Consider the following 18,874-nt stretch of genomic DNA (forward strand, 5'->3'; position numbering starts at 1 on the left):
TAATTGATAGTGATTTTATTGAAGAAAATACAAGAGAATCTTATATTCTGAATAATTATATAATTGATTTGCACTTGATATTACATACCAGTAAAATGTAAACATAAATATTATCATATATTATTTTAAAAACAGTTATTATTAATTTTGAGATTTAAATAACAATCTGCTTAATCATAGATATGAGAAAATGTTTTTTAATCTTACTATTAAAAAGCAAATGTTATATTATGTTTTTGTTCCAGCAAGCGATGCTTTGACTTGAGCTTGTTGGAACATTTGCTGCAATTTTTCAAGGGTTTCTCTGTGAACATCCTGTTTCTTATCCAAAGTAGTTATTAACTCTTCTGTACGCTTCCTAGAAAAGTATTTATTTTATGTTAAATATTCTTATTATAAATAAACTTTATTCAATCATTGACTTACAATTCAGACGATATATAGTCCATACGTTTAGTGACATTTTGTTTAGCTTCCTCTAAATATTGTTTTATAAGACATGGTCCAATTAATTTGAAAACTTCATCTTCAGACTTCAAGAGATCTAATTCCTTTTTAACGGCAATGTTTTCATTCAACTGCCCATCTAGTATTTGTCTTGTACGAAGTGCTTTGTTATAATCTAATAGAAAGAAAATCTAATTAAGATAAATTCATGAAAAAATTATATAGACATAACTTTGCTTATACTTATCTTAAAAATATGTAAGAAGATTACTTATTTTTCTTACCTTTTTGAACTTGATTAAATTTATCTATTTCAGCTTGGAGCTTCTTCTGAATTTCTTCTACCATTTTCACTGAAAATATTTTAGTAAATAAATATTGAACATGTTAAAAATATGATTACATCAATAATCATCATCATTGGTTACTTTATATCAATATTAAAATAATAACAATATACAATTGCAATTAAAATGAACATTTTTGCAATAATAACTTTACAAGACAATATAAGTCTTTGTAATATATCAAAATGTAAACGTTATTACACATAAAGACATTAATATGCAATATATTTAAAGAATGTATTAATAACAATAAAAATCAAATCAATACTGTTTTAAGACTTCACTCATTAATATGATATTTACAACAAAATATTACTTACAGTAGAATAGTCTTACCAAATTAGTTAAACTGTGTAAATTATAGGCTATGTCTTTTCTTAAATAAGAATCCTATTATTCTGTCGTACGAAAGCGCCACCTTCGTTCAACACTCATAACTTACTTACATGTGAACTAAGCTTAAACAGGTTCACCACCAAACGCTTGAGTTTAGGGAAATTTTGAAAATTTTTTAAAGATAAATCTTACATAGACCAAGATAATTTTATGTAGACTTATAAAAAAATTTCTTACCAAAATTTATGCATAATGTATTTTTACGCATACAAATTCATAGCCATTTATATGAACTCATATATGTATGCATATCAGTTTTATAATCTAAAATTCTAAATAATTTCATAGATTGGCTTAAAATTTATATCACAAATTAAATTACATGCTACAAAAAATCAACAAATAATTTCGATCTAATTTGATTTCTTATTTAAAAAAATAGCAAGCATTTAAAAAATCATGAAATTTCTAAAGGACATATGTAATAGAATAAAATTAAAATAAATGCAAGTTATGCAGGAATATTTGAAATAGTGTCAACCATTTTAACATGAACTACATATTTATTTTGTGTCCCACACAAACATGCTAATCATTTACTTTCAGGATTATTTAACATACATGCTCTGTCCAAAAAATTCCAAGACTAAATTAATACAAAAATAGAGAAAAGATAATGACGATTTTAATGTTTCAATTATTCTACATAGTTTCCCCTCTCTTGAATACAACGCATAGATACTCATGTAACCATGTGAAACTGTCCAAAAAGTCTTTTTTTAGGAAGTTGTTTAACTCGCGTGTCACATTGGCTTGAATGTCCGTTACATCGTCAAAGCGTTGAGCTTTCATATGAATTTCTATTTTAGGGAACAAAAAAAAAGTTACTCGGTGCCAAATCGAGTGAATATGGAGGATGGTTAAATACTGGGACTTGTTTCTTCCCTAGAAAGTACGCTACAACTGCAGTCGTGTGAACGAGTGCATCATCGTGCAGTAAAAAGAAATCCTTCTTCTTCCATTAATGACACCCAATATATAATGGCTAATAATATATGACACCAAATAATAATAGGAATTTACAATAGTACCGATAGAAATAAATTCCGTGAACGTCAAGAAAAACGATGAGCATTGTCTTCATTTTCGATTTTGTCATTCGCACATTCTTCAATCTTAGCGAACCCATTCTGTACTTTGTCGTTTTGTGGTAGGTTCATATTAATAACACCAAATCTCGTCATCCATGATGATTTTTTCTAGAAAAGAATTGTCCACATTTTTCATTTGCGGCAATTTCAATCAAGTTACGACAGGCGTCCACGCGTCGTTTTTTCTTTTTTTGTTTTGTTTTTTGTTCGGAAGACAAGATATGTGAGACAAATTTTGTACACTTTTCTCTTCTTCACAACATTCCGAAGAGTGTTTTGAACATTTGATTTAGAGATAATCGGTTCTTCAGTGATATTTCTGCATGGAAGATTACGGTCGGTTTTCAAAAGATCACGAATTTTTTTTCATGTTTTCGTCGAATGAATTTGAAATGAGATGCCCTGCTTTCATTGTCCTCGAGCGATACCTGTTTTTCTCTAAAACGATTAAACCACTCAAAAACTCGTGAACGACTTAAACAATTATTGCCGTAAGCTTTTTTCATAGACTCGAATGTCTTCGTAGCAGTTTTACCGAGTAAATCGTAAAATCTAATTACTGCTCGTTGCTCCATTACGATCTGTGACACAACAATGTTAATACACTACGATCGCAGATTTATTACTTAACACTACTCGCTGATAATTGACTGATAAAATGCATATCTATTGGTTTAAGATGCTACCATTATTATTGCGTTTATTATTAACGTCGCTTATATGCCAGAAATAAAATCAGTCTCGGAACTTTTGAAATAGACGATTAATAATATAATTCATTTTTTCACATAAATATAAATGAAAATACGATTGTACGTAATATTACATTATATACAAATATACGATATATGCAGCTACAAAAAAGACGTATATAAAAGAATGTGGGATCCACATATATCGATTAATCTCGCTGTATGGACAAATATACAAGATATAAGAAATATCTTTTTGTCTTTATTAAACACACTCTACGTTAAAGTCGAAGGAATTAAATAACAAGTAAAAACAAAAAAATAATAGAGAAGAGAAAATTTAAGGAAAATGGAGGAGAAACAGTGGCGCTAGTAAATATTACAATATTTCTATTGCTGCATCGGATGAACCAATCAACTGTCGCACTAATTTGTCCATAAACGAATTAAAATGATCTAGATGACGCTGTAGCAAGGTGCGAATAACGCTCTCTTAAAGGTAAATGGCAGTATCAATATGGTTGTTCCGGAGAGTGTAGTGTTTGAGAAGGTACTGTTGATTAGTTTGTTTTGAACTCTTTCTTCTAATATAAGGTGTGTCACATTTGTATAGAATGATTTTATATAATATAAACAAATAATTCGAAGTGATTCTTTGACATAAACATCGCTTCCATGGAAACTCCTATAAACATAACCAATAACAAGATGACGAGCATCCCGAAGCAAGGTAATATTATATATTTTTATACATCTCGTGTTACCCGTTTGTTCGAACATTTCGTGTTTATTTCTAAATTCTGTTTACATTTTTAAAATCTTTATAACATAAAATCGTGCAGATTTCTGCAATAGATTGTAATATGTATTCACCATTTGTTGTTATTTCTATCATTTTTTGTATGTCTTCTTAGTTGATTTTAAGATTACTTCTTTTATATTATTGATGAGAAGTGTATACATTTATAAGTTCTAGAATTTTATATTTTTCTAATAAAAATATTTTAATGTTATAATATTTATTATAAAGATAAACCAGATTATATTTACTATATAAGGGAAGATCTTCAAATTCTCAAAATTATAAAACTTTAAGGATATGTAGAGTATGTATTATACAATTTCTTTTTCAAGCTTAAATTCACACCAAGGGTATTAAACAGATCCTTGAAAATTTATTATTTTTCAATTTTATATTATAAATAGCAAATTGTAAGAGATATAAAAGAAAGATTTTAGACATAAGTTACTTTTTTTAATTAAAATTATTATTTAGTAAAAAATTTATCAATTGTTAATTAGATAAGCAAAAATGTTAATAAATTTTAAAATTTATTTTTTCACATGAAATCATATTTCATTATTCATCAATCAATTGGTAATTTAAATAACTATGAAATAGCACAATACTTTTTTTAAATATAAATGCAAGCTTTATTGTATTAATGAATTATTCCTAAACAACTGAAGAACTGAATTTTATTTTATTATATATATGTTGCATGACGAGCAATGTTTTTTTAACATTTATTATGAAATAATATTAAACATATATTTAAAAAGTAAGATAATTTATAATCCATCAACATAACATAAAAATCAAGGATAATAAGAATGCATTTGAAAATTAATTAAGTAGGTAATTTTTTAATTTTTTTATATTTAATTACTGTGTTAATTTACATGCATGGAATAATGTTATTAAATTATAATCTCTTATTTATAATTAACTTTCATCTATAAAGTATTATGAAATATTAGTTTATGCATGATATGAAAGTACATAAATCATTGAAAACTTAAATAAGTTTGAAAATTCAATACATTTAGCTTTTTCACAACAAGATTTTATGAATCCAGTAAATTGTTCCATATGTAGAAATTATGCTATCGTATGATAAACATAATGTAACAAATTTCTATGTTTTAAGCATTTTTTTTTTTTTTTAAGTTTCATAACTATAAAGAATGGTTATTTAAAAAAAAAGATACTTTAATTGTTTATTAGACTCTTGTATTACTTCATCTTCTTTATAAGAAAATAAAAAAAATTTAATTATTAGGTTAAAAATAAGTTCTAATAAAGACAAGTTATATCCGACAGTTCTTTCTTTTTGCTTTATTTCTATTAGATATATTAACCTATTATGTAGTGAGAGACAAAAGTATATAATATCAATTACCTTACTTTTTTAAGTGTTAGAAGAACATTGCTTACCACGGAACAGATATAACTACAATGACAATTTTTAATGGTCAAGAAATACAATTCATTAAGACAACAAAACTTGTATTTGTATTTGTAGAAAGTATTATGCTGTTTCATAGTTAGTTAAACTATCGATTAAGATTTAATGTAAAAAAATTATTAATATATTTGTTTATAACTTTTCTAATTATATAAACAATTGATAAATTTTTTACCAAATGATAATTCTAATTAAAAGAAGTAACTTGTATCTAACAATTCAAAACTGCAATATAAAATCAAAAAATAGTTGAATTTTCAAGTAGTAACTTTACCCCTTCAAATGGATTTGAATAGAAAAAAAAGATTGTGTATTTATATATGCTTTATATATGCTCTATATATTCTCAGTTTCATAATTTTCTGAATTTCTAGGTTTTCTATAAATTAATTGCAAAATTATTAATTTATCAGTATTATGTTACAAATATATTCCAAATAAACTTGTTTAAGTTGTACAAAATATTTCATATTGTTAATTAACATTGCATTGTTACGAATATACATATATAAAAATACTATGGTTAACAAAAAAAAAGAAAAATATTGTCAAAAAATAACAATCTTTAACAACAGATTTATTTCCATAGGTTTCTGAGTTTACAAAAATGTATACAGTTATATACAAGAATTATAGTATATCTTCTTTAAAAGAGTTTATGATGTAGTATACATAAATTGTACTTTAAAAAAAAAATCTATATATTTATTTTATTGCTGGTTACCAGTATTAATTCTCTGAGAACTGGTTCTAAAAAAGATAATAATGCATTATATTATTATATATGTTTATACGTATGTATATATAAAATAAGTTTTATGCATATTTCTTAATTATGTCTCTGTAAATTTTAACACTTTGAATGTTGAGTATATTTGGAATATGGAATATGGACTCACGTCTGCTTTTGTTTCTATTTATAATCTGCAACTATAAAAGCTATATAAGAATATGTCTCAGTTATAGCTTACTAAATCCTTTATAATCAACTAGAATTATACGCGACAATGTTTTACTGAACATGTTCAGTAATGACTGATAAAATATGTTGACTGCCTGTCATAAATCACAAGTCATAACTAAATAACAACATAGTACTAGTTTCAAAATTTTATAAATTTCTTAATTTTATATCATATCAATTTCTTTCCTTTTGATAAAATATTGAAAAAATGAAATGTAATTTCAAGTGATACAAGTAACAGGAATACTGAGATGTCTGAAAAAAAAATAGTAGTTATGGTAAAGTCATGAACAAAATGCAAATAAATAGAATTACATCAGATTACATACTTATATGTGTCATTTACATTTTGCACAATTTATTTAATTCAGGAAAAATTAGATAAAAAAATAAATACTACTTTTTTATTTTTGGAACATAAGCATCAATATAAATAAATGTTATACAAGATTTTATAATCAAGATAAAAAAAATCTATTAACGTTACCTTAGTTTTATTCTTATATATTTATTTCTTACACTTTACTAAAGAAAAGAATATAAAAATGATAGAGTTAAAAAATTTGTATATAAATAAATTACTTATTGAACAAAATTTATTTTACAGAATCATTATAGATAATTTTCTTAATAACGTTTTAATGACATTCTTTTTAATGATTATTTTAATCCTATGTTAGACTTACTGGCAATATATGTATAGATATGGAATTAAAAGTATAAAAAAAAAAAAAAAGATTCGAGTCAAACTTGTACCAAACATATTTTTTATCTACATGCTTATTTTGATATATACTTTAAATAATCATAAAGAAATATTTTCTTTACGATTAATTTATCATATAAATTGGTACTTTTTGCAGACACTCTATGGAATATTTGTTAGATACTTTTATTATTATATTTAAAAAAACAATTGTGTCACTATTACCATAGTATCTTAAATCCAATAATAACATGAGAACTTCTTACAGATTTTGTTATTCTGTAAATAAATTTGTATCCTAATGAGAGTTGAATGTTACAGGAAAATTATTAAAAATATTTCTTTACATCCTAATCAAACTTTATGTATGTGTATTACTTATTGGTATATCATCTATGAAGAAAAATAAATAATAGCATGCCAATGAAAAAATGAAATTATTGCTACTGCAATTACTTCCTTTGGATCACTGTTTAATTTTTTGCATTGATTGAATGGCATAATACTTAAAGTATCAAAGTTTCAATCAAATGCAGCAGAATTTCCTTTATAATATAATTTTGGCACAAGAGCTTATGAAGTACTTGTACAATCTTGTAGTAATAAAAGGATATATAAAGAGAACAAACAAGATCTAAGAGCCATAAGAGCTACTTCAATTTAATGGAATATATGCAATATAAGAAAGGTAATCAACTTCATAATATTCTTTAAGTGTCCAAATTTAATTTTATAATAGAATATAGGGATTTTATAAATGAATATTCTCCAATCCAAGATAATTAATACAAAAATAAAAAGCCATTATTTCATATATATGTACAATACTAAATTATACTATCAATAATTTTATATTTATATAAAGATATAGTTCTGATCTATAACATTATTTATTGCATTTTTCTGCATCCTGATTTAAATAAAACATATTAATAATAGTTATTTTCTTTCTTTTCAGGACACTACATAGCAAAATTAAAAATGTTACAAATGTAAAAATATTTTATAACAATATCAATTTGAATATCTGATAAAATATAATGGTAACAGTGTTTTAGAATTAAAAAAAGATAACACTGTAAATGATTAACCAACTGATAGGAAAAAAGCATTTCTCTAGAGAATGAAATATGTGAAAGAGATGAAAGTAACAAGAAAATCTATAATTTAGAACTGATATCTTCAAGTAAAGAAAGTATAAAAATAAATTTTCAATTTAACTCCAAAGATAAAAGTGAAGCAAAATGAATATGGTGATCAGGAAACATTGAATAATATAAATGTAGAATTTAATTGTGTAGAAACGAGATCTGTCTCAATAAGAACAAATTCTTATTTTGAAAAGGCTAATGAAAGCCAAAGTATAATCACTATTGAATTAGAGAATAATAGTAGAAGTAAAAAGATAATCTAAAACATGTATAATTTTAAAATCATCTGTGAATAACACTCAAATAGGTAAATAAACAAAATCTTCTTAATAATAATAAAGCTTAAAACAAATTATTATAGTTAATTGCGCTGTATAGCAATCTATATAAATACATTCACATTCACATAAATGTTATGATTCAATAAATAAAATACAAAAAATATATAAAATAGTTAACATAAGTATATAAATATTTATTTTAATTTATTTAACACAATAACTGTTAAAAGAAATTGTGGGGAAACTGTTACATCACACCTGTTATGAACAAAAGAATAATTAAAATAGTACAAAATCATATCGAGATGCAGCAAAGATGCAAAATTCTGTCTACATTTAGCCGATGAATTGTTTCAAGCACACGAAACGTATTAAATGCTATAATTTTTGAAATTAGTTTGCCTGGTTATTATAATGTTGAAAATAAAAAAAGTTCAAAATTGTGAGTTAAACCGCAGTAAAGAAAAAACTTGTTGCAATGTTTATAAAAATTTATGAAAAAATAATGAAGAATTAAGTTTTTCAAGAAAATAAAATATAAATAATATTATATCATTAGATTCTGATTCAGATGTTGATAACAGGAATAATAATGATAACCAATTATATGCAAATGTAAATATTGAACAGTAAACAAATTTTACAAGAATTGTTTATTAAAGGAGAGATCGAAATTGATAGTAGCAAGTAGTTAATAGCAAATGAAACGAATTTAGTGAACAGAAAAAAAATCATTTTTTTTATATCAAAATAGCTAAGTTACTTAAGAAACTATCGAATACTATTAGTCCGTGGGCTAGTAAAAAGCAAAAAAAAAACGTAAAGACAAATAATTTATTGTCTAACCTAATCTACTTCAATCGTGTTATTTTGAACTGAAATAATTTTTTAAATTGAACTGTTTATAATAAATTAAATTTTATTAGTCTTATTACATCTTATTGATTATCCTTTAAAATAACTACTTAAAATCATTCGCGATCATAATCGTCAACCGAATTCAGATGACATGGCAGTCAACGCGCGTTAATATGAATTTAAATTATTAATATTAATTAATTACATTATACAATTTTTTAAGTACATATCAAAATACTTCGATTAAATAACAATATCTGATCTCAAACCTATAATTTTTTATTAGATAATATTGTTTTGTACAAACATTATACTTTCTGACATAATATAACAATAATTTCTGTTTATATTATCAAATAACTCGCTTGTTATAAAAATTGCATATTGTAAACACATATATTCCTTTTTTTTTCTTTATTGAATATTATCTTTTTCAGGAAAAAAGAATTGGAACTTACTGTTCCTATTCTCTATCCAAAAAAATGTAATTTACTGATTTACACACACACACATACATACACATGCGCACACGTACGTATGATATATTTATTTCCATTATTTAATTATTATGTAGCCTGAACAAATAAATCTAACAATTTTAGTTATGTAAAAAGGTAACAGCAATAACAATAATAATAAGCTACACTTTCATAAAAAAAAAAGATCTAAGTTTCAAAATAGCAATGTTCCATAAGAATAAAGATGATGAAATGAAATATAACAATCTATTTCTTTTGAACATTATAAAGCAATTTATTGCTTTATTATAAATTAGTATTATATTATCTCATTCAGCAATAATTCAAATCAGTAAAATAAAAATATTATATTTTAAATATTATTGGCTAAATGATTAAATTTTATGTTATATAAAAAATACCTTAAAAATATTTATATTTAATGCATTTCAATCTATTACATATATAAATATAAAACGCAATATAAAATCAATATATCTTCTCATATTTTCTTTGTAAAAATCTGATACAAGTATATACAGTTTTTTTTTCTTTTTCTTTTTCTTTGTAACATCTTCATAGTTCTCATCAGTGTAGTTCTCAATAATATTAGTTTGGAACTGTCTGCTGTGAATTACATACTATATACATCAGATCATTGTATCTTTTTATTTCATGTTTATACTAAAAAGCATAATATGGCAGATGAAAAATTAACCCATAGTGTGATAATAGAAAATTTGTTTTTGTAAAATATTTTTCCAGATTTCTTGCTTCTTCAGTTGTAATAAAAAGCTTGTACATATGCTTTATAAAGTATGAAATGCTTTAAATGCTCTTGATAAAATACATCTCTTAAATGATTTAATTGATTTTATCATATTGAAAAATCAATCAACAAAAATATATTAAACAATTTTTAATCAGGCCAAGACATAGTTTCCATTCATTAAAATTTAAAATATTACAGAAACTATCATGATTGATTAATGATGTTAGAGAGTTTGATGAGTTTTCTAATCTATTTTATTTATTTAATATATGTATATCTTCTTTAGTGTAAATATTTTTTATATTATCTATATAATTTCTATTTAGAGTAATATCTAAATATAAATAATCTTCGCATTTTTGGTATAATAGCAAAGAAGCACGATGGCACTTAAACGATTAATATTGTTATATTTGTATCTTCTCATCAAAAGAAGTATTTTATGAAGATATTAAGTTTTTCTTTATATTCTTTAAAATATTTAAAAATCAGTAAAATCTTTAGAACTTTAAATAATAAGTTTTAAAGCTATTGATAAATATAAAATGTTCTTAACCTGTTTTTCTGTTAATTTCAAAATTAAAATATAATGATCAGTTTTTATTAAAATCCTATTCCTTTTTCAGATTTTTATACTTTTTAATATTTTTATTTTTCTTATTAGTAGAATAATTATGCACATGTTCTGATTTAAACAAAATTATTTGTGCTATCATATCTTTATTTGTTTTTTATATTTTGAGTTCTTTTGTGTTTTATATGTTTTTGATATAATTCTGAAATATCCTGATTTTTTGTATTATTTTTTTTTTCTTTTTATTTGAGGAAATACAGTCATTATTTTTATAAAAGTCAAGAGCTATTATCTTCGTTAACTTTAGATATGGTACAAATTTGGATTTCTTATTTTTGTTTATTTTTTCTGTAATATGATTTTTCTTGAAACATCATATATATACATATATGAATATCTTTTAATAATTTACACACATACACACACACACACACACACAAAATTGTTGTAAAAAATAGAAATTTCTCTATTGACAAACTATAATATTTTATCAAACCTAACAAATCACAAAAAAGTGTTTTTAAATAATTTAATACTATGCAATTTATTATTCTATATCCTTGTTTTAATAATTTCCCAATTTTCTATCGCAACTTTTATACATCAATAAAATATTTGCTTTTTCCTTGTCCTGGAACAATACTTTTGTAAAAGTGTTATTTAAATTAAAGATATTAAAACTATACTTTGGAAACATAATATTATGATCAAAATTGAAGAAAAATAGATTATATATCATTAATCTGTAATAATTTGGAAAAAACTAAAAAACTGATAATATTTATATTTTGCATAAACAGTGCCATTCTCTGAAAATTAAAAAAAAGTATCACCAAAATAATGGTAATAACTTAATCATAACAAAGGTAAACAATGCTGCATGTACACATACATATATATGATACACTAACAATTAAAATTAAATTTACTTCTTTACAAATTATAATTAACAATGTCTTTCCGCAATTGCAAGGTCTTCATTTTGTCATATCGAAAGAATGTTTCAAGATACAAAATTCTTAATGCGTCAAAACTTCCTTGTCAGAATAATAGAAGAAAATTTGTATATGTAAAAGTTACGTCATATCAAAAACTTTTCTTTGATTAAACGTATATAAAAGAACAAATATTCTACATACGTATGCAGTTTCGATGGAAGAAAAACAAATCGTACATTTATATTGATAGTGGTAGTAGCGATTGTGATGCGATGGTAGAAATAACAGTAATAATGGTTCTCAAGTTTTTCAAATTCCGTCATCTCTCTCTCGTTCTTTACCCGCACTTACGATACCGCATTTTCTTTTAATGATTTATCCCATTCACTTTTCTATGCCATAGTCTATTCAATTGAGCAACGGGTAACCAAACGATAGATTTCCTAAGCGTAAGTTGCTTCAAAAAACGCGATCCATCGTGAAGTTAAATAGGATAATATAACGCCGCCGTGATCGTAACCAACTTCCAGTAATGGCGATATGTTCTTTCGATCCAAGCTCATCAGAAATTTTCATAAACGACTCGTCAACTTTAGTTTCATATTACATATCGAGTATATAAATTTCGTGTTTAATAACCACTGCATGATATATGAAAAGTAACTACACTTTTTTTACATTTTCGTAATTCAACGAAGCGCTATTTGAATTTCCATAAAAGAGATACCGGCGACTAGTTACGATATTGAGTATCACGACTCGAAGAGAGGGTATAAATGCGCGCGCGCATCGAGCACGGACGTTACTCTAGCCTTTTGGTCGTGATTACCGCTAGCGGCCGATCACGTATGTGACATGGCGTCCGGGTAGGAAGAAAGTTGACTGTTAAATAAGCGTTAATGTTGTTTTTATGACACTGACCGACCGAAAAGGGAACATCCGAGGCCGCGAATTTCCCACAGACACCGGCATTGATGGTAATGCATGCGAGGAAACCACAAAGGATCAGCGATGGGTAGGGCACCACCGCGTCAAATACTCGATCCTGACACACAACCAACCTCTCTCTCTCTCTCTCGCTCTTACTACTCACCTCACCTCTCATCTCCGACGTCCGTCCGTCCGAGCCACTCTACACCGCTCTCTCCGTGATACACACCACTATTCGCACTGATGCATTTCCCCGATGGAAGGTCTTTGATTCCGTCGTGGAAATGACGCTATTTCGCGCCTTTATTCACCAACTATTGTCTATCGTTTCAGGTACTTCGAAAAGCACCAGGCCCATCCCTACCAGGTAAATATTCGTCTCTATTTTTCTCTTTCTTTCTCTCTCTTTCTCTCTTTGAGAGGAGAGGGGTACGAAAGGAGGTATTTTTTCGATGACACGACTGACACGCATCAATTTACCGCAATTATTTGTCCTCCGTTCCTGTGAGAGTCCGATTTTATACGTTTATTGTCGCGCGTACTGTGTCATATAGGACGTGTTCGTTTTATTTTTCCCTCCTTCAACCGTTTCATTCGTGCTGGTTTAACATTCGTGAGAATCTCGCTCGAATTTCCTTTTTTTTTTATTCTGTCGATAATTTGGAATGATTTATGTTTCTTTTGTGAAAAAAAATGTAGGAAAGCAACAAATCTTTCTATCCAATCGCGACGTAACGTGTTTTCTGCATCGCGTTGTTCAATAAACATTTCTTGGAAATATTCTTTGTGGGTATTCTATAAACGCATATTTTAATTTTGTGGTTAATATGTCGTACTCGATTCTACGTTATTGATACTCTTTTTTTCGATAATAACTTGTTTATATAGTATTTAAATTACGATTCGGAAACGTTATTATCGCAAAATCATGTTTTTCTAATTATCTTGGATTATGATTAATTTCTACTTTTACTTTTCTTTTGAATATTATTTGTAATATTTTATTTAATGAAATATTGTTTGCATAAAATCAATGATATATCTTCTTCTACAAAAATAAATTTCATGAAAAATATGAATAATTTACGTTAATCTCTTTGTGAAAGCTTTATTTCCTTTTCAGCAAATTAGATTTTCTTAGACTATTATTTTACTTCTAATTCTATTCTTGTTCTTGTATTATTTTAAAAGATGATTTTTATTTATATAGAATTTAATTAATTGGTTATTATAAGAGTATTTTGTACTCATTAGAAGTTTAATTTTATCTAATGATAAATTTTCTCTGTTTTTATGAAGTAAATAATGTAAAGCAAAAGATTCTGCAATAACTTGTAAACATAACCTTTCTTTTGGAAAAATCAATACTTGTAATATTTTTGAACTATTTATTTAGAAAAGATATTGTGATATTTAAATATTATTATTTATTATACTTTATGCATATGATCTTTATTAATTTATATTTGTAAGATATTTCTTTAATTATAAATTCTGATATAATGTTCTATCATATATCAATGCTTTACCAATAAAAAGCTTAGTTTAACCAAAGTTTTACTTCAATTTTTGACATAATTTGATTATTTTGTCCTTTCGTTGTTATCATCATAAAAATGATAATATTTATAATATAATTGGTAACTTATAATGTATATATGATTGTCGTTATAATTTGTTTATAGAACGCAAAGTACAGCAGTTCTAAGGGTGGTTACTCTTCATCGACGACGTCGTCGGATAATCGTTACGAAGGACGTATGCGTGATTCCCCAAATGGCAATTCTTACAGTCCAGCGGGAGGCTTGGGATTGGGAATGGGAGCAGATAGAGACAGCCCCAGGAGTTATACCTCCAAGCCCCTGTATAAGAAGGAGAGAGAAAATAGAGACTATAAATTATCCTCCTCTAGGGACAAGTATTCCGGTAAACACATTTTTGTAAAATTTATTATATATATCATTTTGTGCTTAAGAAATTTTTACTCTATTTGTAAATTCTTAATTACGCAAATTATAATGCAAAATAGTATTTTTAGATAAAAATTTATATGATGTAAATAATTTTTAGTTATATATAATTGCTTTGTAAAGAGAAAGATGTAACATAATTTGATAAACATATTTATGTAATAACAATTTATATTAATATATATTAACTTCAAGAATAGAGATCTATTTGAAAAAGAAAAAATAGAATAGAAGATTATCGTCGTTATAAACTATAGACACTTTTATTTCAAAACATTCAATCATACTACTTCTTTCTTCAGTATAAAAACAGGGTTGTGTCTTAACATTTTCAGCTGTAAAATGCTTGCTTGCATATGTGTAGATTGTGCACGATCACCAAAAGACAAGAGAAGCCATGAGAGCAGGGATTCAGAACACAGGACCAACCACGATAGGAGTAGTGGAGAGGTAAGAGATCAATTTAGATATTTAATATATCTATTTTTATAATAATTTGTAATTTATAATATTCTCATTATGTCTTTTCAATCAAATAATTTATATCATATCATTGTTGTTAATCAATAAAATTGAAAAATAAAGCTATAGAAATTGACTATACATATTTGTTATAGATCTTACATCCCATAAAATTATCATCAAATTCATCACGAGATTCTTCGTCTCAAAGAAAACCAGCTCATAATTCTTGTCAGGTCAGTAACCAATGATAATTTTATTTGATATAAAAATATTTATATGTAGTAGATATAAAATCTATTTTATATCATTATATATCACATCTTTGCAGTTATATTTTTCTTACGTAATGCATTTATAATAGAAATATAATAAATAATTTGGTAATGATATGGTCAATTAGATCGAGAAAGTTTCATAAAAGTTCAAAACACATAATAGGTGAACAGGTTCAAGATCACATGGACAAAAATAATTTCGTTCAAATTTTGGTATTCATATATATATTTGTAGTAGATTCAATTGTTTCCGGACATTTTAGAACAGTCTGTTTAGGATAAACGCGGTGATGAACGAGGTGCGATGGAACGAACAGCCAGGTTTGGTGATTGGTCAGAACATATGAGTTCTTCAGGAAAGAAGTATTATTATAATTGCAAAACAGAAGTTTCTCAGTGGGAAAAACCACGTGAATGGATTATTCGGACAGATAATCGTCAACGCCAATCCAATGATTACTCCTCTAGGTCAAGTGAGTCTGTTTTTCATTTGCTAATTAATTTCTATTTCTAAGAAATTACTTTTATGAAAAAAAAATTATAATATAAAAAATCATAAGTAATCTATTTTAAAGTGTTAAATATAGTAATAGATTTTAAACATTTCACACGTAACAATATAATTCCTCTTTGATATATTAAATATTAAACTTACATTGCTAAAATTGTTTTAATCTATCGCTTAAAAATAGATAGTAGTACTGTAAAATTAAATTGCTTAATAATAATATCTGCATCTATTAAATAGATACAACTTTTATTTTATAGGTCATGATAAACATTCCAACTCGCGATCAAATAGCAGTAGCAGCGTGCGAGATGGTAAATCATCGCGGCAATCTGACAAGCGGGAATATTGGAGTTCATGTAGTGGAAGTGGCGGTAGTACTAGAGAAGAAGTTTCTGCGCGCGATAGAGAGAGAGAAAAGGAACGGGAAAGAGAACGAGAAAGAGAGAGAGAAAGAGAACGAGAGAGAGAAAGAGAAAGGGAGAGAGAACGAGAAAGGGAAAGAGATTCTTGCAGGGAAGAAACAGGAACAGAACGTCAAGCTCAAGATATGGATATTTCACCTGGTGATTCTACACCAACTTCTGAACCTTTAACATCCTGTGCTCATGATCCACTGCCGCAGGGTCCTGTTCTACTGGCCACTGGTATGTTTTTATTAAATCTAAATTGAAGTTATCCAAATAGTGTAGTAACTTATAGATACAGTCAAAACTAGTCAAAACTAATAGATACGATTTGATCATTCTTTTTATTATTTCGTTTTTTCTCTTGTTAGCATTACCTCGATTAACATCACATCCACCATCGACACCACAAACACCTGGAAAATTAAGTTCACCGACCCAACAACAAGGGAATAGTAATGCTCCAGGACCACCAGTTTCATTAGCAAGCTTACCAAGACTCCTTTCTCAAATCACAGGCAGTAAAGAACAACCTGACATTACACCGCAGAAAGCGTTACAGACAATTCAAACAGCTATCTTGTTATCTAGACAAGTAAGTTCTTGTCTTAAGTAATACTTATATTAAATCATTTTTATCTAAGACTAAGAATAATGAACCTATCATATGTTTATTTGTACATATTTAGCAATCAGCTAGTGGAGACCGAAATAACAGTGGCAATGATGTAATGGTCCCATTGAAAGTTGATACTAGTGGCAATACTACCAGTGAGGGACCACCTACTCCAACCCATTCAGAAACTCAGGATTGTATCGATGCTCGAAAATGTAAGTTTCAACATTAACTCTTGTCCGTCATAATAGTTATAAGCATGGACATCTCGATTGGAATTATTTTCGCTTGCATAATATATAACGTATGCTCAATCAATTATTGCCTGGAGATCCTTAACCCTACAGATTAAAAATTCGAGGTTCATTTTTTGTCTATATCTCGTATGCACAACATATAAGAAATGCAATACAATAAAGATAAGCTGATTAGAATTCATTTCCTAAGCAGCCATGCGCTCGTACTGGAAATATCCAGAACGTCGACGAAAGAGTTTTAAAAAAAGCTAAATATATAATAAAAAATCGCGTGCATGTTCAGGACTTTATTATATTTCAAGACATTTTGTCAGTGTCAGTTTTAATCTCCATTTGTATTACTGTTCATTTACAGTAACCAGTCCTGGAGGAACGAATTCTGGGGTACAAGGTCTAAGCTCATTGCAAAGTCTTAGTACGTTAGGTTCTCTTGGAAATTTGAGTAATACTGGAGGTTTACAAGCATTGTCTAGAGTACAACCTCCTTTAACACCTTCCTTAACACCATCACTCGCTAATCATTATCGAGAAGATTTAACACAACATGTGCGTGCCTTTCCAGCCGATATCCTTGAGAAACAGGTAATTTATATGATATAATTTTCTCATACTATAATTGTAATTGACATTTGTAAATCTTACACTATTTGTATAGTTGCTAAAAAGTGTAGATAATAATTAAGAATCACTTATTATTTTCTTTTAGGCACAAAAACTTAGTGAGGAAGCACATACAATGGGCAGTTTGCAGTGCACAAGAGTATCTGCAGAATTAAAAACAGCACGATCGATAGTGAGGCTGACAGAAATTCAGGCAACACTACAGGAACAAAGGTAAATATCCCTTATATATTGTTACAAAATATCATCTTAATTTTTTCTTCTCTTTTCTTCATCTGTTTGCATTTTTTTCCAATAAAAATTCGCTTAAATATTCACACTGAACACTATTAAGTCAATCTTTCACACATTTCAGGATATTATTCCTCCGTCAACAAATTCAAACATTGGAGGAACTAAAATCCCAAAATTCCTTCATGTCTGATGATTCTTAGTGTAAGAAACTTTATAAAATAATTATAATTACAACCTATAATTAATTCATGCAAAAAATAAAACATAATTATTAATATTCTCATTAATATTGAATAATTAAAATTGTACCTAAATTATAATATCGTGATAGAAGTGATATAATAGCAAATGAATATGGGCTGCCTAGAGAGGTCAAGCTGTTTCGATATCAGCTGACGAGTCTTATTAATTAATTAGTGAATCCACCTCTCTAGGAAGCACAAGAGGCCTATCCAACACACAGATGCAACACTGAGTAAATAGAAAGTGAATAAACTCTATCGGTTTAATGCAAACTACTAAATTGTATATCTGAATTGTCCACAGCATCTTGTATTACCTATGTTATAATACGTGTCAATGTTTCTCATATCCCACGATTATGCGACATTTTAACTAGTTGGAACATTTTTGTTGTAAATCTCGGAATAAAATTCGTGCCACAAGT

General features: G+C 26.9%; 2 protein-coding genes across 9 annotated transcripts; one reads left to right on the forward strand and one right to left on the reverse strand.

Moving 5' to 3' along the window:
- Nucleotides 1-40: 40 nt before the first annotated feature.
- On the reverse strand, nucleotides 41-13,151 carry LOC127072626 (prefoldin subunit 6). Of its 3 annotated transcripts, none has more exons than XM_051013171.1 (4): nucleotides 13,018-13,151; nucleotides 732-800; nucleotides 427-622; nucleotides 41-358 (listed from the first exon to the last, which is right to left on the reverse strand). In XM_051013171.1, the coding sequence occupies exons 2-4, from the start codon at nucleotides 793-795 to the stop codon at nucleotides 229-231; spliced, it is 390 nt and encodes a 129-aa protein (XP_050869128.1). In that variant the 5' UTR covers nucleotides 796-800; nucleotides 13,018-13,151; the 3' UTR covers nucleotides 41-228. The 3 variants fall into 3 exon arrangements, with proteins under 3 accessions (XP_050869128.1, XP_050869126.1, XP_050869127.1); XM_051013169.1 differs by lacking the exon at nucleotides 13,018-13,151 and adding an exon at nucleotides 1,115-1,228; XM_051013170.1 differs by lacking the exon at nucleotides 13,018-13,151 and adding an exon at nucleotides 1,131-1,224.
- LOC127072608 (WW domain-containing adapter protein with coiled-coil-like) lies at nucleotides 3,482-18,872 on the forward strand. Of its 6 annotated transcripts, XM_051013136.1 has the most exons (14): nucleotides 3,488-3,703; nucleotides 7,214-7,580; nucleotides 7,851-8,350; nucleotides 13,188-13,221; nucleotides 14,540-14,780; nucleotides 15,189-15,274; nucleotides 15,442-15,522; nucleotides 15,842-16,037; nucleotides 16,333-16,719; nucleotides 16,851-17,074; nucleotides 17,169-17,310; nucleotides 17,708-17,934; nucleotides 18,059-18,186; nucleotides 18,329-18,872. In XM_051013136.1, exons 5-14 carry the CDS (start codon nucleotides 14,615-14,617, stop codon nucleotides 18,405-18,407), a joined length of 1,716 nt encoding a protein of 571 aa, XP_050869093.1. In that variant the 5' UTR covers nucleotides 3,488-3,703; nucleotides 7,214-7,580; nucleotides 7,851-8,350; nucleotides 13,188-13,221; nucleotides 14,540-14,614; the 3' UTR covers nucleotides 18,408-18,872. The 6 variants fall into 6 exon arrangements, with proteins under 6 accessions (XP_050869094.1, XP_050869093.1, XP_050869095.1 ...); XM_051013138.1 differs by lacking the exon at nucleotides 3,488-3,703 and having other exon boundaries at nucleotides 7,035-7,580; XM_051013137.1 differs by lacking the exons at nucleotides 7,214-7,580; nucleotides 7,851-8,350 and having other exon boundaries at nucleotides 3,482-3,703.
- Nucleotides 18,873-18,874: the final 2 nt, after the last annotated feature.

The sequence above is a fragment of the Vespula vulgaris genome, chromosome 2 (assembly GCF_905475345.1).
Source record: "Vespula vulgaris chromosome 2, iyVesVulg1.1, whole genome shotgun sequence".
NCBI lineage: Eukaryota > Metazoa > Arthropoda > Insecta > Hymenoptera > Vespidae > Vespula > Vespula vulgaris.